Source organism: Nelumbo lutea, chromosome 6, assembly GCF_056320005.1.
Source record: "Nelumbo lutea isolate HS-2025 chromosome 6, American lotus-T2T, whole genome shotgun sequence".
Classification (NCBI taxonomy): Eukaryota; Viridiplantae; Streptophyta; class Magnoliopsida; order Proteales; family Nelumbonaceae; genus Nelumbo; species Nelumbo lutea.
The window spans coordinates 15,072,454-15,095,711 of NC_142689.1; the positions used below are offsets into that span (position 1 = coordinate 15,072,454).

At 42.4% G+C, this 23,258-nt stretch overlaps 1 protein-coding gene across 1 annotated transcript; it reads left to right on the plus strand.

Annotated features, from left to right (window-relative positions):
• Window positions 1–21,537: 21,537 nt before the first annotated feature.
• Window positions 21,538–22,792, plus strand: LOC148847541 (putative CCR4-associated factor 1 homolog 9). Its single transcript, XM_088948903.1, has one exon. The coding sequence runs from the start codon at window positions 21,835–21,837 to the stop codon at window positions 22,675–22,677; it is 843 nt and encodes a 280-aa protein (XP_088805029.1). The 5' UTR covers window positions 21,538–21,834; the 3' UTR covers window positions 22,678–22,792.
• The last annotated feature ends 466 nt before the right edge of the window (window positions 22,793–23,258 follow it).

A 23,258-nucleotide genomic window follows, 5' to 3' on the forward strand; every position in this document is an offset into this window, starting at 1 on the left:
AGGTAACCCAAAGCGACATACTATGTTCTTCCAAAAGAAGTTATGTATGTTTCGGGCCGTAACAGTTGCCAGAGGTTCGGCTTCTATCCACTTCGTAAAGTAATCTACTGCAACAACTAGGAATTTTCTTCCACCTGTTGCTGGTGGGAATGGCCCCAGGAGGTCAATGCCCCATTGTGCAAAGGGCCACGGGCTGGCGAGGTATTTGAGGTCGGAGGCAGGTTGATGGTGGATATTGGCGTGCTTCTGACACTTGTCGCATTTTCTGACGAGCTCGACAGCTTCTGCTTTCATCGTTGGCCAGTAGTATCCTTGTCGAAATGCTTTTTGGGCGAGTGCTTTGCCCCCCAAGTTTCCGCCGCACAGGCCTTCATGAGTGTCGCGGAGTACGAACTCGGCTTCGGCAGGTCGCAGGCAACGCAAGTAGGGGAGCGTGTACGACCGTCGGTATAACCGTTCGTCTATTATGACGTATTTGGCTGCCTGGCGGTGCACCCTCTTGGCTGCATTGCGTTTTGCAGGGAGGGTTCCGTCTATCAAGAAGCTCGCGAGTGGGTCGATCCAGCTCGGCTCTGCTTCCAAGATGGGAGCGACCTCCTCTGTCCCCCCGAGAATACTAGGCCGAGGTAAGTCCTCTATGTAAACAGTTCTCATGTTGTGGCTTGTGCTGGCTAATCGGGACAGAGCGTTGGCCTCAGTGTTCTCTGACCTCGGGATTTGCCTGATGAAGTGACTGGAAGTTGAGCAGGGCTTCTTTTCCTTTGGCCAAATATGCGATCATGGAGAGCTCGCGTGCTTCATACTCGCCCGTAACTTGGTTGACCACGAGCTGGGAATCGCTGCAGATGACCAAGTGTTTTGCCTTTACTTTTGTGCTAGGTCCAGCCCAGCTATCAGTGCTTCATACTCTGTCTTGTTGTTGGATGCCGCGAACTCAAAGCGTAGTGCGTATTCTAATTTTGTGTCGCCCGGGCCGCATAAGACTATTCTAGCTCCGCTGCCTTGCTGGTTCGTGGAACCATCCACGTGAAGGATCCAGGGCTCCTCATCCCAGTTCGCGTTTCGCCTGACCAGGAGAGATGCCACACTGGCTGCTACTTCACGGGGTTCAGACTCTATTGGCTCGGGAGCTCCGGGTTCGCCCGAACTAGGGACCTCGGGCTCGACCTGTGGGGCTTCGTGGCTGAAAGTGCACTCGGCGATAAAATCTGCCAAAGCTTGGGCCTTAATAGCTGTTGTTGGCTTGTACTGGAGGTCGTACTCATTGAGTTCGATGGCCCATTTCGTCAGTTGACCGGAAACCTCGGGTTTGAGTAAAACTTGTCTCAGAGGTTTGTCAGTCAGGACGATGACGGTGTGAACCTGGAAGTATGGGCGGAGTTTCCGAGCTGCTGTCACTAGTGCGTATGCTAGCTTTTCTATCTGCGGGTACCTTGTCTCTGCTCCTTGCAAAATTTTACTAACATAATAGATGGGTCGCTGGACCCAGTCTGTTTCTTTTATTAGTACCGAACTGACCACCTCGTCGCTTGTCGAGAGGTACAGTTCTAAGACCTCGCCCTCCTCGGGTCGGGCTAAGGTTGGCACACTAGCGAGGTAACCTTTTAGCTCGTCAAACGTGAGCTGGCAGTCCTGGGTCCACTCGAACCCTTTGCCTTTGATTGCTTTGAAGAAAGGTAGGCAGCGGTCTGCCGATTTGGACATGAAGTGGCTTAGAGTGGCTATGCGGCCGTTTAGCCTCTGAACTTCTTTTACTTTCCGAGGTGGTCTCATATCTAGAATGGCTTTTATCTTGTCCGGGTTGGCCTCAATATCGCGCCGATTGACAATGTACCCTAGGAATTTGCCCGAGGTGACGTCGAAGACATTTGTTGGGGTTCAATTTCATGCTAAACTAACGCAGGATTTGGAAGACAGAATCTAAGTCTTGTATTAATTCTTGTGAAAACTGAGTCTTGACGACCATGTCGTCTACATAGCACTCTATCTTCGTGCCAATCAGGGGCCGAAACAGCCTATTTACAAGTCTTTGGAAAGTCACCCCGGCATTTTTTAGTCCGAAGGGCATGACCTTGTAGCAATATAGGCCGAACTCGGTTACAAAGCTGGTTTTTTCCTCATCGGATGGGTCCATCCGTATTTGGTTGTAGCCCGAGTATGCGTCCAGGAAGCTTAGCAACTCATTTCCCGAGGTCGCGTCCACTAGACGGTCAATTCTGGGGAGGGGGAAGTAATCTTTCGGGCAAGCTCGGTTCAGGTCGGTGTAGTCGACGCACATGCGCCACTTGCCGTTTGCCTTTTTTACCAACACCGGGTTGGCCACCCAGCTCGGGTAATGGACTTCCCTTATGAAGTTTGCTGCGAGGAGCTTCTCGACCTCCTCGTCGACCGCCCTCCAGCGTTCTGGGGCTAAGTTGCGTTTCTTCTGTCTAATGGGTCTGACTACAGGGTCAGTATTAAGTTTGTGAGTTATCAAGCCGGGGCTAATGTTGGGCATGTCGGCTGCGGGCCAGGCAAAAATATCTAAAATTTGAAGTAAAAAACACACTAGTTCGGTTCGTAGGGGTTCCTCGATGGAAGCTCCGATCTGAAGCGTGCGAGCTGGGTCCGTAGCCGAAGTCGGGATTGCGACCGTTTCCTCCGTGGGCGAAGTTCGTTCCTCACCTTGCTCCGCAGGCCGCTCTAGTTCGAGGTCATCGGCGGCCTTGGTTTTTCCCTTCAGGGCGGCAACATAACACTTGCGGGACTCGAGCTGGTTGCCCCGCGCTACCCCCACACCGAAGTCCGTAGGGAACTTCATGGCCAAATAGTAGGTGGAGACCACCGCCTGTAGGATATGAGTGATCGGCCGCCCTATTATGGCATTGTATGGGGAGGGGGTCGCGACCACCAAGAAATCATGGTTGAGTCTGACCGCACAAGGCCATGTGCCGACTTCCACAGGTACTGTTATTTTTCCGAGGGGCCTGACTTCCTCTCCGCTGAAACCCACCAGGGGAGTGCTTGCGGGCTTCAGCTCGCTCCTCTGTAGCTGTAGCTGGTCAAATGCTGATTTAAAGAGAATGTCCGCTGAGCTGCCCGGATCTACGAGTACGCGTCTGACCTCGAAGTCGCTGATCCTTAGTTTAATGACAAGCGCGTCATCATAGGGGTAGCGGACCCCTCGCGCGTCGTCCTCTGTGAAGAAGATTGGTTCTTCGGTCTTTGGTCTCTTTGGAGGGTTCCGTTCCTCGAGGGTCGCTTCGTGAACTGAAGTCCGGGCCGCTGCCGAGGTACACCCTACTACCACCGAACCTCCCGCAATTACATGGATGGTTCCCCGAACTGGCCTCTCTTTCGAAGGCTGTCGCTACAACGGTTCGGCAGGTCTACTGCTAGACTCGGGGGCATCCTTTTCGTGCTCCCCTTGCCGACCTGCCTTATTGTTATTATTGTTGTGCTGTACAAAGTTTCTCATGTATCCGCGATGGATGAGCCCCTCTATCTCGTCCCGGAGGTTATTACACTACTCGGTACTATGACCATGGTCTCTATGGAAACTACAATACAAATTCTTATTTCTCTCGTTCGGATTTCCCTTTAGGCGAGGTGGCCACTTCACGTACGGGGAGTCTTTGATCGTCATTAAGATCTCGGTCCGCCTTGTATTTAACGGCGTGTAATCTGTCCAAACTGCTAGGGGAGCTCGGAACAACTGGTTCGGCTTTGGCTCCCGGGCCGGGTTTTTTCTGTCGACCGGGTTGGAGAGCTTGCCTTCCCTCTTTCTTTTCTCGTTCCCGCCTCCGGTTCGTTGGTTGATTTCTTCCTCTGTCCTCATGAACCTGTCCGCGAGCTTGAGGAATTCGGTCACGGTTGCGGGCTGGTTAGCCACCATGTGCCATTTGAATTCTTTATGCATCACCCCTCTTTTGGCCGCCGCGAGCTGCACTGCGGGGTCCAACCGCGGTATCTGCAAGCATGCTTCGTTGAATCACTTGATATAGCCCCGGATGGATTCTCCTTCCCTTTGGACTACTCCGAAGATGCTTTCCTCTGTTCTGGGGCACCGTTGGCTGGTGACAAAGTGTGCGGTGAAGACCTGCGCGAACTGGGCCCAACACTTTATCGACCCGGGGGCCAGGTTCCTATACCAAGTGCGGGCTATCCCCCTGAGGGTGGTGGTAAAGGCCACGCACATGCACGATTCGCTGGCCCTGGCGAGGTGCATTTGGGACTGAAAGGCGTCAACGGGGTCGTTGGGGTCGAAGGACCCGTCGTACTTGTCCAGAGGTGGGAGCTTGAAATTTCTGGGTAAGGGGACCGCCCAGAGTTCTGATGCGAGGGGGGAAGGAACCGAGAGAATCGGGGCAGCTCCTACCTCGTTCGAGCTCGCCTCTTTGCCTCTGAGCTCTGACAAGACACGGGTGGCGGTTCGGCGACTTCGCCCGTGCCTTCGTTGTTGAGTGGGCCTTGTACTGGCGCTGCTGGCCTCCGTGTTACCGAGCTCGATGGGCCCGGAATGCTGGTAGTCTGCCGCCAGGGCGCCGAATCGGTTTTCCGTGAGCGGGAACTCGGGCTTGGAGCACCGGGGTGCCGACCTCGCGGGCGAGGTTCCCGACCCGCCTGCGAGTTGCGAGGCGGGGATGATATTTTTCTCTCTTCGGCCTGGGGACGAGGCCTGACTGTTAGGGGGGTTCTGGGGCCGGGAGGCCTTTCCCTGGTGGGGGCGTCCATCCTGCGGGGAGGCCTTGACCGGCCTCGGAGCGGGGTGGCTTGGTGGAAGTAGTGGTTGGTTCAGTGGCAGTTGGGGGAACTGTTGTTGATAGTGATACTGGGAGATGTTGTGCAGTATTTGGTGCTGGTGAAGCTGGTGCTGCTGGAACTGTTGCATTTGGGCTTGCATTGCCCGCATGCACTGCATCAGGTCGTCCAACCGGTTTTGGCTGGCTGCCAGGGGGACGGCAGTTGGTTCAGTAAAGGTTGTCTCAATAGGGGGAGGAAAGGGGATGCTTGTGGTAGGGAGGTTTACGGGCGCCACTACTTGTGGTGCGTTCAAGCTGGGGATCCCATCCACCGAAAGGGGGATGGTGAACTATCCAACGCACACCACGGGGACTTGAAGTTGTTCCCCGGTGGTGTTTGTCTCCGTGCCACGTCCGGCATTGCTGGAGGAGGCCATGAGTGTTGGGTTTTTTGAAGAAAAGGGGTTATGGAAGTTTGGAGGGAGGCTTTTTGAAGCGTTCCAGAGATGGAGGAGATGAGGAGATGAGGAGATGAGGAAGCTCTAGGGGGGAACCCGGTGTAGCGGCTCCGAAGGTCAAGTTAGAATCCTTCAAAAGCAAGATAACACTAGATAGCGCAAAGTTTGCATACCTTCTTTGTTGGGGGGCAGGGGGCTCTTGTAATCACTTCGTGCACTCGCTCCGAGGCCCTTGTCAGGTCGGGTATGATTACCCTTGCGCTTGTCAATTCGAACGTCGTCCTTTCTGTTGGGACAGAACCGTCACTGCCTAATCGTCTCTCTAACTAGAGATGGCAGTATCAGTGGCGGTGGCAGGTGGCTGTTTATAGTGCGGCCGCCAAGCGTCAGATCCCAAGTCAGTCAGGTGCGGCGCCCTCGGGCACGGACTTCCTCAGTGTCAGGCATGGTACGACTTGTTTGGTTTTGGTGCCCCGAAGGTGATGCGGAGTGGTGAGCGAGGCGAAGTCTTGAGTTCGGAGGTATCTATAGGGCAGGTCAGTTCGACGAGGTGTATCCCGAACTGTTACAAGGTTGGCCAATTCGGCGAGGTATATCCCGAGCTGTTACAAGGTCGGCCAGTTCGGCGAGGTATATCCCGAGTTGTTACAAGGTCAGCCAGTTCGGATTACTCTGGTTTTGGGCCAAGGGTGAGTTTGGGCCCCCCGTAGGGAGTTCGGTTGATGTGTGGCTCATTGTGACACTAGCAAGTGCACTAGCCGTTCAAGTAATAAAGTAGTGAGTGAAGTATCGTTTCCACGAGGATTTAGGAAACAATTACCAATACTAAATTGAGCACTTCTTATCTGATCAACAAATAAATCAAAACTCTAATGAAAGCTAAGAAATCCTAAATTAAAATCTATCTAAATCATTGGCCCAATTGCCTTCAAATCAGGTTAGAAGAGTAAGCAGTAAATGTCAATCTCAGAATTCAGCAATCTATCAATTTGGATCATTCGAATAAATCATGATTGAGCCTTGGTTTGGTGAAACCCCAAGGTCATGAACAGCCTCTCTCAAGCGCATGTTCATCCTATGCATGAGTGACGGTTCTTCTATCTCTAGCAAGAATCTAATCCCTATGCATGCATTTCTTCAAACACTTCTAAGGCATCAATTCAAATCTGAATTGATCACCAACTGAATTGTGCAAGTTATCTCTAACTTTGCACTCAAATCAGTTCTTGAATAGTAGATCTGAATTCCTAGAGTCTCTCTCAAGCACTCTAGGAATTCCAAGCTGTAGATTAATTCGGCCAATCTGAAAATTGCAGATCTAAATTCTCTTTCAAGCAATTCAGATCTTGCAATCTCAGATCTGAGAATTCAGATCTGAGTTTTGAAGGTTAGTTGGCCGAATTACTCTACAATAACACCCTTATTCAAGAAACTTCAAGTACAATTCATGACCATTTGAATGAATCAAAAAGAATTAGATTGCTGAACTGAAATTTTACAAGCTGAAATACATCAAGGAAGAATGGAAGCAATGAGAAAGAAGAAAGAAAATATAACAAAGAAACTGAATTCAAATCAAAAGAGAAAGAAACTACAAATGATTTATTACAAAAGATCTTTGAATCACAAACTCTCAATTCGAACTCACCTTCTTCTTCTAACTTGCTTGTCTTGAACTTCCTTCAGCCCTTCTTCTTCTTCTTCCTTGCGTCTAGCCTTCTTCTCTTCTCTTCTCTCAAGGTGGCCGAACCTCTAAGAGTGGGAGAGCCTTCCTCTCAAGCAAATGAACAACTCTCTCCCCTCCTAGAGGCCTCCTTATATAGTTTTTCAAGGGGGCTCTTGCCCCTTCTTGAAGTCTCTAGAATTGGGTGTATTACACCCCTCATGAACCTTCTAGAGTGCTCCCTCCTCTTCAAGAAACATCTAGGAATTGCCACCCCTAGCTCCCTTTGGGCTGCTATTTGGGCTACAACTTAGCTTGTTTTTTAGCTCATGTGGGCTACACTCTAGGCTGTTATTTGGGCTAAAAATGGGCTGGGCCGAAATTTCCTTCTTGCTAGGCTTCTTCCCTTGGGTTTTCCAAAGAGTTAGCTTGCACTACTTGGTTCGAATGAAACTCCCTTGCTCTCATGGCTGGGCCGGACTGAACTTGATAAATTTTGGGCTTTCTTTTCTTGCTTTTGCCTTCTTTTTGTTGATTTGGCTCCCCCTGAAATCTTTCTTGCAATCAAGCTAAAATAGGGCAAAATCTAATTAAACCAGCATAAAATTTCATGCAAAAACCTCATAAAATATAGATAAATTGTAGGTTCATCATCGGTCCGCTGGTGTCCCCTTGTTCACGCCTTAGGCTTGGCACTTTTGCCGAGCTGTTGTTTCTGCCACGTGTCGCATAACTGTGAGGTCGAGCCAAATATTCCTTCATCAGATTTGTTTGTATAAAACTATAAATAATTAATTACTATACCATCGCCAATTTCTAAGAAATAGGCACCATGTCAAAGCCACATCAGCAATTCAAAATCGATGATGAATTTGCTGTTTGGTTGGTCAATTTCTGAGAAATCGGCAAATCACTCAGAAAACGATTATTGAAATCGAGCCTAAAAAGGGAAATCACCATTTTCAATGATTCTTCTTTTTAGGCTGATTTAGATTTTTTTTTTTTGGATGACATGGCATTTGATGTGAATAAACGAGACAGTTCCCATAAAATAAAAATCACTGCCGGTAATCACTACCCAAAAAACCCATTGCTGATTTCTGAGAAATCCGCTGACATGGCATCAATGATACCAAATAAATAATTTCTGATTTCTGAAAAATTAGTGATCTTAGAAACCGATAATTTATGAAAATTTTCATCAGAGGAATTGATAATGGTACCAAACATCACCTTGGGATGAAATAACCTTCACCTGGGTTTGGATGGTTATGGAATTGGTGGATGGGCTACTCTGTTGTGTAGCCCCACGAAAAAAGGGACGGTTGTGTGGGTCTATGGTTTTGTGACTCTCGTCCCGATGAATAATCGACTGGGGACTGGTAGAAAGCTGTCTAGAACCAAACCGGATCTATTGACAGCCCTAGCTGTGGCCTCTGAGCAAGCTTCTAGAAAACTAGGCATGGTTGATCACGTGACGGATTATGCTGCCTGTAAGGTGATTGGGGACTGAACTGATAGAGGCTGTCACGTGACCGATGAAGACAAGCATAGAATATTGAGTGGAGGAGATTCACTAGAATCGCTCATGCAGTTATGCTCATGGCTCATGCACATGATCAGTGTGAGTCGTATATATCCAGATTTGACTCGACTGAGGAGTGAGGTCTCTTAACCATCAAATACATCTTCAGAATTCCGGCAAAGCCAGGGGCATCTATAATCTATCCACTTGAACCGAAGTCTGAGTGTTTAAAAAACCTAGATGTCAAACCATACTGATTTTAGATATTTCTGAAATTGAAATCTTTCAGTAAACCCCTAACCAATAAGACAAGGGCTGCCGGCCGCATAATTTGTTTGTTACCCTTTTCGTTTTGGCCGACATAATCGGTCCAGATGAATCATTAAATGAATGAATGCATAAAGCTGGTTAACGTCAGATTCAGTGGATAAGCATAAGCTTTCAGTTTTCTTTTGTGGCCGACTGTTGGATATGGCTTTCTACTTCTAGTCTTGAAAATGAAAACAAGGGGCACGAATCCGCCCAACCCAACCTCATGTAATATGTACCCACCACAAGGGTAAAAATCCATGTAACGTCATGTCCCATATGATGTGTACGTAACTACGTATCACTGTTAGTGAGTGTTTGGCTAGCTTGAGAGGTGGTCACACGTGAAAATTCTAGCTCTCCGGTTAAACAAGCAAGGGTAGTTTCGCCATCTTACTCAAACAAAAGCACCTGAAAAGCCGCTGATAACGCGGAAAAGTTGGCGTTGGTGGGGGCCCACTGTCCCCACATTCGTCCAGGCGCTCCCTCACTGCTTCGCAGATTGACTCGACGTCTAAACCCTATCCGTTTCCGATAAGTTGAGCTATGAGCTGTCACTGATCGTATTGTTTGTTCCTCTTCTTTATTCTTTTCATGGACTCCAACTGATCGGAATCCGCCAATAGTTTCTTACTTTCTTGTCGCGTCACCGCTTACTTGCATTTCATCGTCATCACGCCACCAGACAATTCCAACCAAAGAAAGAACAGATGAGTATACAGCTAGCTCTGGAGTTGCTGCAGACTACTCACTCTTGCCATGATGTTGTCTTTTTTAGATCAGTAATGAATCATCACATTCGGTGTCTGTCTATCGAATGGCTTTGGCCGGATTTTTTCCACTGACATCCGGTCGGAGTCTCGGAGATAAGTCATCGGAAAATAGAGATAGATGAAATGTAAACCCAAAATTCACGATACCTACCTAGGGCTGTCCTGTCAAACCCAACACGAAGAAGAGTCTGTTTGGTATAGAAGAATGGCATAAAGTCTCCCAGAGAGTGAGAGAGATGGGGTGGATCAATCTGTTCTCTAGTCCTCTTTTCATCCATTACCTGAGCGACCAGGTGATGTGGCTAGAAACGACCAGTTCAGCGCGCGCACTCGGTCATCAGCGGCAATATAGATATAACTAACGAATGTAATTCGAGAAAATTTAGAGTCAAAAGTGTAGAGTACAGTGGGCCACTCCCCAACATCTCTATGCAACCGGATGATACTGGGCCAGTAAGAATTGGCCACGGCAGTCTGCTATATTGGACCAACGTGAACGGAGTTGACGACGACAGCTGCCCGTGGGTCATCCGTCGGCATCCTTTGAATCCGTCCACGGTCCACTCATATGGGTAAACGAAACGAAACGTAACGTCACATGTGATTTGTATTATTGCGAACTGCCAATCGCAACCACCAAAGTAGCGAAAACCGTTAAAAGCCGGTGGGAGAAGAAGGAATCTAAAATAGAGCTCACCTACTTCTATGTCCGAAACCATTGGATTGGAATCCCGTGACATACGCGCATCGATGTCAACGTGTGGGAAAACCTGACCTCTGACCAAACACACCCTTGACCACGACAGTTATCCGTCTAACAATATACCGGAGACCCGAGACCGCTCCAATCTCCATTAAATTGACTGGTGCATCTACCAAACAAGTCCTCCAATCAAATGTCTGTCAGTTGACCCAACGGAAGGTTCCACTGAGACTTGTGTTACACGGCAATCCCATTGAACTTCACGACGAAGATCAACAACAATCTGGTAGTGTGATCTGCTCTAGTTTGGTAGATGCCGAGACTCTATACTATATAGAGAAGATTTGTTGATCTGGCAATCAGTTCTAAGCATAACAGTATCCTTATGGTTACCTGAGGACTGTTTGGATAACCAGTTACTTGCTGCGACAAACACAGTCAGCAATGGAGCAAGGCTCTTCTTCTATGCTCCAGAGGTTCCAGCACTAGCAAATCAGAAACCAACGTGCTCCAGAGGTTCCAGTTATAAACTTAATTGTAATTCAAAGGCTGTTCATTTTTCGATCAAGTATATAGTGGGAGAATTTCTTTCTTTCTATCAGCGGAATTAATTTGACTAAGATAGTCTTCTTTAATTTCAAATAATATGTTAATTGGATTTACGTGGTCAATTCGAAGGGAGGATTAATTAGCTATGTCATACCTCTACATGTGGTGTTAGAAAAATAGAAATCATGCAAACAGCACTAATCATCAATAAATCTTTCATGTGGCAAATTGGCTTTGGCCTAAAATAGTCAAATTAAACTCCAATATTTATAATGAAATTGATCTTAAAATATCGATCAATTAAGTGGGCCACTGTCTGATATGGACTAAAGTGTTGCATGACCAATCGATTAAGTGGGTCCTCCAACTAGGGGGTGCAAGTCAGGCCGGGGCTGGATTAAGTCGGGTTGAGATGAACCCTAAACCCAATTAAGCTGTTGAACCCCCAACCCAATTCAGATGGTGCTTGGTTTGGGTTGGCTCGGGTTAGCCCAACTTTATTTCCTTTTATATATCTATATATCATATACATAAATTTTAGTTGAATTTATGTTTTTCAATCTCAACTATAGGTTTATTATATAAAATCATGTTTCGTCAATCCATTTTTTTAATGACATCCAATTTTCAACCCTAATATTAATTCAAATTTCAACCCAACCTTTTCGGGTTGAATTTGGACTAACCCAGCCCAAATTGCATACATATCCCCAACAAAGGTCAAGGCTTGAATTAGTCTTACTTCTCATATACGAAGCTTCCGTCCTACTTGACCACCTTAATTCCACCACTCACCAGTGCCATGCGGTAGAGAAGATTTTTTTACCCGATTTGTTCAAATAACACGTGCAACTCATGTGCCTCCCCATCTTTAACCATTTGAGGAAATGACTTTAACGCAACGCACGCAGAATAAATTTCATAAACCGGATCTTTTTATATAGGGATAATAGCATATAAGGGCAACTTTTGGGGTTTAATATCAATAAAAGTAATATTTTTAAAAATTTTTAAAAATATGTTAACTTTTTAAAAATAATATCAATAAAGGGCAAAAATGATGTTCATTATCTTTTTACCATTTATTCTTTAGCACCATTGTCCGCCACCACTATCCGTTGCCGCTCGCCGCCACCTCCACCCATCTCCACCTCTGCCTCCGGCAACATTGCCGGAGGTGGCGGCGGCAGCAGTGATGCTAGTGGTCATTTCTCTGCCCAACGCCGCCACCTCTGCCCACCTCAACCTTCACCTTCGGCAACGTTGTTGGAGGTGGGTGGCGGCTGCGGTGTTGGGCAGAGGAATGGCCACCAGCTCCACCGCTGCCACCTTTGCCTCTGGCCACCTCCGGCAACATTGCCAAAGGCGAAGATGGAGATGGGCGGACGGCGGCGGACGGCGGTAGCGGGTGGTGGCAGGCAGCGGAGGATGGCGATGCTGGCGAACAAATGACAAGAAGAAGTTGATGAATAATGTTTTTGCCCTTTATTAATATTATTTTTAAAAAATTAACCTATTTTTGATTTTTTTTAAATGTTACTTTTATTGATATTAAAGCCCAAAAGTTGCCCTCATATGCTATTACCCTTTGTCTAAAACAGGTGATGGTGAAGTAATTGTCTCCTAATGGTGAGGTCGCATCATTTGTCCCCTCCAATAGCAATCAAACACGTCAATGGCCCCACTTAACATTCAAAATGACGGAGTTCGGGCTTAATGTTAGTCGGACTCCAAATTTCTTTTTCGTTTTGATTTAGGCGCCTAACCCACCTCGGCCTCTTAGGGTTCATGACTATGATATGGAAAAGATATGATATAAAAAAAAAAAAAACAACTGACCAATAGATTAGAATCATATAGATTTTATTTTTAAGTGAAAAGAGGAACCTATTTTTGAGTCTGAGTTTTGGGAGTTGATGAGGATGAGGAGGAACCCCTATTTCATAGGAGTAGACAACTCCATCAACTTTCTATTTTTCTCCTACTTTCTGTAACCATACACAGCCTAATTAATTAGTGAAATTAGGGAAGCTTGTAAGACAAATTCCATGCATTTCTGTCTCCTATTTGCTTCCCATTCCAAATTTTTTATATTTTTATTAAAAGAAGATAGATACTTGAAGTTTAATTATGAAATTAATTTTGTTGTGTGGAGATATCACACTGTCATTTCAACTATGCAAAATTGTATATCAACCATGTCTTCGTTCTTCTCGAGCTGAAGATTATTCATCGGTGGAAAACATATTGTTATTGCAGATGAGAAGATTATTTAGGATGAAACTGAACGTTAGTAGAGGAAAGACAGAACTGAACATTGGTGGTTGTAGCATGTTCGGTTGAACGAGAAAGGAGAGAAATGAAAATAAAAAGAATGGAGATGGGTTGGGCGATTAAGGCCATGCTTGGTTCAAGTCTTATTCTTTCTCAATCTTGTTTAACATGAAATTCTAAAATGGACAAGAATGGGTAAAAATAGGTAAAATGAGAAAATATTGTTGTAAATCAAACACTTTTTTTCTTGAAAAATGAATTACTTTCAAACTAACAAGTGCTTTATGTTACTCCTTTTCATTCTTAAAAAAAATTATGTTAACAGTAATAAACCACTGGCCTAGGTCTCCAAAATCATCATCGTAGATGTTTAGTGGTAGGGTTGTCAATTGGACTAGATTTGGTCCAATCAAGTCCAATCCAAATCCATAGAAACCAAGTCCAATCTAGTCCAAATAAAATGCAAATGAACCAGATTGGGTCCAATCCAATCAAATCCAAATTGAAACAAACGCCAAAATAACATGAAAAATCCAGAAAAATATATAAAAAACTACAAATACCTACTACAATCCAATCCAGTCCAATTAAAATGCAAATGGATCAAATTGGGTCCAATTCAATGCAAAGTGAATGAATTAAAGCAATTTTGTAAAATTACTTTGACAAAAGTTCTTTTGTAAAAGTGCTTTCATAAAAGTACTTTTGTAAATGTATTTTAATAAAAGTACTTCGATAAAAATACTTTCATAAAAGTACTTTCGTAAAAATGTTTTCATAAAAGTACTTTTGTATAAATATTTTTGTAAAGGTACTTTTGTAAAAGTGATTTTGTAAAAATACTTTTGTAAAAGTATTTTCATATAAATGATTTTGTAAAAGTACTTTTTCATAAAATTACTTTTATATAGTGCTTTCATGTAAAAAGTACTTTTGTAAAAGTGCTTTGCTTTCGTAAAAGTAGTTGTCATAAAATTACTTTTATAAAAGTGTTTTTATGCTAGTGGTTTCTACCCACTGGCATAGAGTTTCTTTAAAGAATGAAAATGGGCAAGATGGGGCATGATTATTTTTCATGCTGCAAGCTATCCCAATTTTTATGCTATGGGCTGGTTTTTCATTCTGAAAAGAATGAAGCCGATGGCAAGAATTTTGTAAACAAACACTCTAATGTTATTCATTCTTGCTCATTGTGGGTAAGAGTGAGCAAGAATTAAAAAATTAAGGCCTTGAGCAAAAAACCGAAAATGGCCTAAATGAAAACAAAAAGAAATTTGGAGACCTACTGGTGTTAACTCCAAGGCCCCGTTTGCTTTTCAGTAAGTTATTTACCTGGTAAATGTAGTTACGCGGATAAGTTTTTCCTAGGAAACACTTACCCAGGTAAGTGCATTTGTCCATGTTCTTTTATTTTTCATGTAAATGGCAATGGCCATTTTAGCCATAAAAATACATAATTAAAAAATGGTATTTTTATCCCATTCAAGTGTTAGCCACTTTCCCCTTGGAGATGGGTAATATTTAGAAAAATAAATTTTCCCTAATTCCCATATAAATCTAAAAAAAATATAAGATTCTTAATCTGAGAACCAAAATTCCATTCACCAACTTTTTCCCTCTCAAAATTCAAAAAAAAAAAAAAAACCACCCCCTAAACTCCATCATTTTAGGTCTTATAATTTTAATTTTATTTATGAAGCATATGTAAAGGGAAGAACTATCCCCAGACTTGTAAGAAAAGGACAATAGCTCCAGGAATCTGCTTTCACGTTCAATGTATGGCTGGGAATAGATAGATGAAGCTCCTTTGGTGATATCTAGATCGTCCAATCATTTGAAAACGAGTTGCCCTTCAACTTTTCCCCTGGATTCAGTTAATATATCTGGTGGGCATAATTGGTTGATCACTTCCTCCTACATAACCACGTGGACGCTGCCTCTTCGGGTAGGACGTGGGTGATTTTTTACTGCAAGAAAGGAATCTACTGGATATAGCCCATAGTTGTTTAACTCTGTCTCATTTGTAGCTTTTAATATGCCGAATTTTGCCACTAGCATTAAAACACGTGTGAAATGCTGCAGCTATTGGATACTTGGGTGTAAATCTTAAACAAAGGATCCTTCCTACTTCAATATTCTCGAAACCGTCGGATTGGAATCCTCTTACGTGGGCATTAATGTCCACGTCGGAAATTCTGACCTCTGACAAGGTCAGTCATCAGTGAGCACACTTCTGAAGTCCGTACCGCGACGCCGTCAATAATATTCAGTTATAAGCTGACCTTTGACCAACTTCCAGAGGATGGGCTGCTAGGACGACATTTGTTACACAACGTGGTCAATTGTTGTAGCTTGGACCAATCAAGGTCAAGATCAAGATCTTACAGAGGATGGGCTGTTCTCTATACCCATCCAACGGCAACAGATTTACCTACCGGTGGGCCAGGTGGTAGACGTGACACTAGTGACTTAGTGAGGGGACGGATGAATTATTTGAACTTGGACGTGTCGACGACGACGAGGAGGGACCCCTGAATCATGAACCCAAAACCGGCACAAATGGCGTGAGAACCCAATCTTGCTCTTGGTTCGATGTTAGTGGATGAATATGACGATTTTCTTTTTTTATTTTTTTAATTTCCCTCGGTTTCTCAACACGGTATTCACATTCAAGCCGACTCCTGAACACACAGAAACCACTCAATGAGTGATGATGAGTCAGCCTCACTTCCTACAGACTGTTCTTATACCTCCTACGGTCAAACGCTCTCCAAACACGAACTCGACTTGTTTTCAAGCCGTTTAAGCTCGAACCATGTTTCTGCTCTTCGGCTCGAGTGACTTCTACGGTTCCACTCACATTGGTTGGAATCCAATGTATCAAGGGAAAGCAGTGCGAAACCTCCGTTTCTTTCTCACTAATCTTCGTTGCATTATCTATCCGGGATTGGTCAGTGTGAGGTGTGGTCCAGTGATCCTACCCACTTAGAAAATTTTGTTATGGGGTCCACCTCTCGATCTTTTCCATCAATTCCGGTAGATTCTGACACATGTCTAACAAGCGCAAGGAGTTCTCAGTTCTGGACCCACCACTATCACACCCGACAGAGAATATATGCCGGAAATTGGGGCATCATCGTTTTGGACGGGGTATCGGAATAACTAATGAGGAAAAACAAAAGGCAACAGATCTTTGCTTGTACAGTGATCATTCATGATTCGTTATATCATGGTAATCATGATCTTCAAAATATAAGACACCTGGCAAACAACTGAATATAATATATATCCTCATCAAATTTTTGATGGATGGAACTGCTACTCGAACCCTCGAACGTCGATATGATCTTAATATGAAGGTTATACATTTACTCGAATTTAATGGGTGAGATCAACGAACCGAGCGCATCTTGTGGTTGTAGCCATGCAAGGCGCATCTTGTGGTTGTAGCCATGCAAGAGGATCATTCTGCTATTGCCTCGATAAGAGAAGTCGGTTTTTGAATTAGGGATGACAATTTTACGAGAATTTTCAGGTATTCGATCCGTCACGATTCGTTTATTAAAATCAATGGTTTTCAAAACCGGACCAGACGGGATGGTCAGACCGGAAAAACCAAGAATCAGTCATTTGACCCGTTTTATTTTTCTTCAAAATCATTGATTTCTGTCAGTAAATCGCTGAATCAGTTGGTTAATCGTTCGAACCCGTTGAACGGTTTTGATCATTTTTCAAATTTTTTAATTTTTTTTGTTAAAACGGGCTGACTGTTTGGACCGTTTGACCCGGTAACCAGACCCCTGACCGGTTCGGTCACCGGGTCAGTTTTAAAAACTGTTAAAATCTTATAGCGTTTGGGATGGTTTGGGTTTTGACTTTTGAGTATCCGATATTCGATATCTAGTTTTATTTGACACGGGTATCCGTTCCTAATACCCGATTATAAACTTGGTTAATATATAGTATAAAATAATTATAATATATAACATATTAAGAGAATTTCTTTTTTTAATCAAACTCCAATCCTTCAACATTCATGTCTATTTGTTTATTCATTTACCCTTAAGGCTCAGTTTGGAAGTAGACTTATTCATGGGCTGGGTCGGGTCGGGCTCGAGCCTGGCTTTCACTCTGTGTTAATAGATTTTTCTAATGCCCAAGTCTGACCCGACCATCGGGCCTACAACTTGGGCCCGAGCTCGGCCCTCATAAATAACCTAAAGCCCGGGACTAGGCAAGCCCGAAATTTAGCTCATGTTGTTACTACTGTTGAAGCGACTGAATAGAGAGAGAGAGAGAGATTATAAAGAAAAAGTAAAAAATGTATATATTAAATTATAAATATATATTTCAATAAATATAATGTTATTTATATATTTTATATAATATATAAAATACATATTTATGTATTTTATAAAATATATAATGTTGAGTTAGGCCAGGTTTTTTGACAAATCCTGAGCCCGGCCTGAAACACAGTCGGGCTTACTGTGTTAGACCCGAGGTCGGGCCTGCGGGCCTAATTACATGACCAAGCTTGACCGGGGTGTGGGTCGGGCCATCGAGCTACCCGGCCCATGAACATGTCTATTTGGAAGGAATACAAATACAAATATGTAAAGTGCAAAACCATGCATTTTGTATTATTTTACAAGTTTTTGTATTGTACACATTTGTATTTGTAACTGAGCCTACAATTATGAAATTATGAACAAGAGTCCAAGAACTATTGACGGGTGACTTTTGGGTTTTTTTGGATATTTGGTTCTTTGAAATTAAAAACTTATTTGTTTACTAATTCTCTTATGTCACTTAGTTTTATTTATTTAATTTACTTATACTATATTTGTTTTGCTCTTTTATATGAAAGGGTTCTATGTAATGTTGGTTGATAATGAACTTTGAAGAACATTTTTTATTTACCTAATAATGAACTTGGATACAAATACGGATATCAAACAATACATTAATTAAGAGTACAAAATACAAAACATTTGAACCTATTATATTTATCCTAATTATTATATCAATTATTTTCAATTTTATTATTTTTACCTTTTAACATTAACAAAAAGGCTAACAAATTATTAAATTCTCAAATATAAATTAAATTATCATTTAATAATTTATAAAAATATATAACTTTTACTCAAAATATATCAAATCTCTTGTATTTTCTAATATATATATATATATATATATATATGCATATTCATAATTTTTAATTACTAAAATAATTGTCATTATCAAAATTTGAACTTCTATAATTTTTTTGAAACTAAAATGCATTTTTTTCATATAAATGTAAATTAGTGTATTTGATAGATTTAATTTATTCTATTTATTTATAAAATGGTAATTTTTAATATTATTTCTTTTAATTTTTAGTTGAAATTGCTAATCATAAGTATGTATGATTTGTTTGGATGAACAAAAAGTTAATAAAAATCATTTTATTTCATTAAATGTCACAAAAAACGATATGGCTTAGTGACTTAAGGTAGTGTTTAGAGTTTAGGCCTATCATTAATTGATCTGAGTTCAAATTACGCTTTAAGCATTAATAAACTTTCTTTAGTAGAAAGTGTTAATTAACTTTTCAAATCAGGTGGGACAAGTCGGGACGGGTTTAGAAAATTGAGAGGAAAAATTAGACGGATTTAGGACAGATGGGTCAAGGGTACATAGGCGGGTTCAAAAATGGATAGCACAATTTGTACAGGTACCCTACCCATTGCCACAACTACTTTGAACTCTTCTGCAACCATAGTTGCAGCACTTCCTTAATACCATCTAGAACTGTCAATGGGCCGGTTATATCCCATCAAATCGAACCAATTGAACCAATTATATATGTTCTAGCTGTATGATTTTGTCGCTATTAATATAATTGTCAGCTCTGATTCTTACTTATTTGAAATTGAGGTGTTAATGGGCCAGGTTTGGGTAGAATGGATAATCAAAAACCAATTTAAATGAGTTGAACGGACCATTAAGACATATTGAATTGGACCAGTCCAGACTTGATGGTCCAAAGTACTTATTGGGCTGGGCCTAGTCCATCTGTAATACAAATACATTTATTTTGGACTGGATCGGATTGTACCAATATCCAGTCCATTGGTAGAAAATAAGAGTACAGACATGTGTCAATGGACCAGGTTTGAGTTGGACCCCGTATAAATTAAAACCAAATTGAACAAATTAAACAATCAAGACATTGAATTGAACCAGTCCAAGATGGTCCAAAGTATTTGTCAGATTGGATTGGACCTGATCCATCTGTAATGAATTTATATCGGACTGGCAGATTAACCAATATCCAGTCAATGATAAAAGATAAGAGTACGGGTATTAATAGATTGAACCCAATCTTAATTAAAACCAATTTGAATAAATTGGATAGTTTAGACATTGAACTGGACTAGTCTAGAATAGTGCAGAGTATTTATTGGATTGGAGTGGACTTGTCCATCTGTAATGGGAGTATACTGGATGGAGTCAGGTTGAACCAATATCCAGTCCATTGATAGCCCTATTTCACATTGATTAAGGCTTGAACCAATTGATGAGTTAATCAGTTAATAACATATGAAGGTTTCCTAGTTTTTCTTGTAATTTTTATTATATTTTATGTCTAAAAGGGAAAATTTGAAAGATATATAAGATAATTTTGGTTAAAACATTTAATTTATTAATATATAAACAATTTACTATTTTCGTGTCATTTTGCAAAATAAAATAAAAAAGTAAATAAAAAATGGTGAGGTGGAATAACCTATAATTTTTATTTTTTTCTTACTAAGGTATATTAAAAATGAAGTTTTAAGTTACCATTAATAAACATAATTTTAGATATCGGTCTAATCAAGTTCAATTACATCAAATGGGATCATTCAAATTAATAATTTGGACGGTTCAGGTATATGATTTTGTCATGATTAATAATCAGTTTGAAACACTATATCACGAACCAGACTCAACCTGTTGGCAGCCCTAATATTGTCCAATGAAATACAAACACATCAAATTACCCACATCCTACGTGGCCAAAGGATTTATACATGGCACATTGGACCCGTTGGATTGAAGGATAGAATTCAAATCAGCCCCCCACAACGTTCCACAGCACATCCCCACTGTGTATTGTGAATATCTCCTAATGATGACATCACTATTATTGGTATCATCATCGGGAGATGTTCCCAATACATGGCGGAGATGTGTTGTGGGATGTTGTGGAGGGCTGATTTGCTCTCAAAAGGATAAGGTGCTAAATATCCCTCCCCAAATTTTTAGGAGTATCCACCTGTCTAATTCGTCATATGGAGTGTTTTCAACCCCACCGTTGATCAGAACAATAGAAACATTTGGACCATCACCAAGTCATTATTCCGAGTTTGGTTTTTCTAAAGCTTGGGATTTGACCAAAAAATGTTGAATTGGTTGATGTGTTTACTTTGGTCACCAAGTTACAGAAACCAATGTTTTAAAAACTGATTTGGAGGTTGAACCGTAAAATAGCATGCCAAGGCACCTAAGGCTCCTTGAAGCGCATAGATCTCAAAAAGTTACTTAAAATAAAAAAAATCACCCTAATCAGAAATCGGAGTACAAAATTATGACCTCTGAAAGTTTGCATACATTGAATGTGCAACCCACGATCCTATAACCGGATGGAATGGGCCAGCAAGCGAACTGATTCGGTCAAACGATTTTTGACAAAATCAACGATTTTGACCGTCTAATGAATTTTGATTGAACCGAACCCAAAATTTTGACCGAGTGATAGTTCGAATGATTCAATCGGCCAAATCAAGAACAGTTGAAACCATTGACACATTATGTGCATACGAAGACCATAATAGCTTTGTATTTGATTATGATTAGGGTGATTATTATATCGATTTTAGAGTATTTTTCATGTCTTTCCCATTATTTTTGCAAGCCTCCTTTTAGCCTCAAATCCCATTTAAAAAATTGAAATAAATAATATAAATTAAATATATTATATAAAATATAATTACATATTATTTTATTCATATATATATATATTTCATGGTTTGACCTATTTGCCGGAACGGTCGAACCACTAACTGATGACCTATAAGCAAACACCATTCGGCCTTGGTGTCGATTTTCTTAACACATTGTGATTTGTATTTCCATCCGTCCAAATTTTTTGCATATAATACCGATCATGGCCCAAAACACAAAATTTGGCGCAATAATCGGACTCAAAGTCCAAACCTAAAGGATGTGTACTAGGGTCCGATTGCTTCGAGCCTTGTCAAGTTGATCTCATCCATTATTTTCCACGGGCCACATAATCCTACCCGAAAACGACCCGACCTACCCCTGCTCCACGACCCACTTGTCAAGACCAATAGACCCTAGATAGAAATAAAAAGTAAAAACCTACCAATAAGGTTAAATCAAAAAAAAAAAAAAGTATCGCCAGAAAAGGAAGGTAAAGCCGTAAAGGCGAAGGAGCCGAGCCCAGAGTCAGAGTCAGTCGGTTACTAAACTTTATCAGTCAAAAAAGCCAAGACTTAGAGGGGCCCACCGGCCCAGGCCGACCTTCCGAGAATTGTTACAGCTTACTAAACGAGCCGCCTCTCTAGTGCACGTCTTCTTCTCCTGTTTCCAAGCAACAACAAACTCCTCCCACCGCTCTCCCCTCACCCCTTTTTATAAAAACCCACCTCTCTCTTCCCCTCCTCCCATCATACAACAAACCCTCAGAATTCCAACCTTCGAAGCTCACTGCAGCTCCGAAGATTACTTGATCTTCGATCTGGAACAACCAGAGATATTTACTTTATTTCAAGGATTTGACATCTACAGGCATCAACGATCATGTCTTGCGTCGACCCCAATTCAGATTCGAAGCCCATCGTAATACGGGAAGTTTGGTCCGACAACCTCGAAGCCGAATTCGAGTTGATCCAGGATGTAATCGATCAGTACCCCTTTATCTCCATGGATACAGAATTCCCCGGCATCGTCTTCCGTCCCGCCGGCAGAAACGCGAAGTTTTACTACCGGAAGCCGTCTGACCATTACCTCGTCCTAAAAGCCAACGTGGACAACTTGAATCTCATCCAGGTCGGCCTCACCTTCTCCGACGCCGACGGTAACCTTCCGGATCTGGGCACCGGTAACCGGTACATTTGGGAATTCAACTTCCGCGACTTCGATGTCTCCCGCGACGCGCACGCGCCGGATTCGATTGAACTGTTGAGCAAACAGGGGATTGATTTTGAGAAGAACAAGGAGAAGGGAATCGATTCGAGCCGATTCGCCGAGTTGATGATGTCGTCGGGACTCGTCTGCAATGATTCGGTAAGTTGGGTGACGTTTCACAGCGCGTACGATTTTGGGTACCTGGTGAAGATCCTGACCAGCCGGAGCCTGCCGAAAGAGATGGGAGAGTTTTTGGGTCTTTTGAGGGTATTCTTCGGGAGCAGGGTGTACGACGTGAAACATCTGATGAAGTTTTGTCAGAGTTTGTACGGGGGGTTGGACCGGGTGGCTAAGACGCTTGCAGTGAACCGGGCGGTTGGGAAGTGCCATCAGGCCGGTTCGGACAGTTTGTTGACATGGCATGCGTTCCAGAAGATGAGAGAGATGTACTTTGGGAAAGATGGACCGGAGAAGCACGCCGGTGTCCTGTATGGGTTGGAGTTAGAGGTGTTTTGAACCCCCCCCCCCCCCCCCTTTTTTAATTTATTATTTTTAGTATTTTTTTGGGTAATTTTGTGTATAGCCTTTTCTAAATTAAGCTATATGAAATTCTTTCTATTTCATTCTCAAATTATTATTTCCATCCCACCACAGGTAAAGAGCTCTAGTGAGAGGGCTCTGATTCATCAAGTCCATAGTCCATCCTTATAATTCAATCCAGGGTTCTGTGCTTGTTTGGGAGGGCTTTTACTCAGTATTACATGAAATTGCCCGGTAAAAACTGGAATTGCATGAGAAAAATTTACTCTATGGTGAAATTATCAAGTCCATAGTCCATCCTTATCTCTCTTTTTCAGTTAAATTATCAATCAATGCATAATGCCCTCCCAAATGCGCTCTCAAAATATCAAATTCTAGGAAGCAGCTCAATCAACCAATTCCCAAATGGGCTCTCAAAATATCAATATTAGTGACTTAGTGCACATGTAACCCACCCAAATGCCTATTAAAGAGATTTACGGGTCAAATCAATGCCCGACACTCCATAGGGGCGTTTAGTCAGTATAACAACATCATATCGACAATTTCAATTAATT

Excerpts from the sequence above, each read along its gene's own strand:
- LOC148847541 (XM_088948903.1), top strand. The coding sequence starts at position 21,835 with ATGTCTTGCGTCGACCCCAATTCAGATTCGAAGCCCATCGTAATACGG.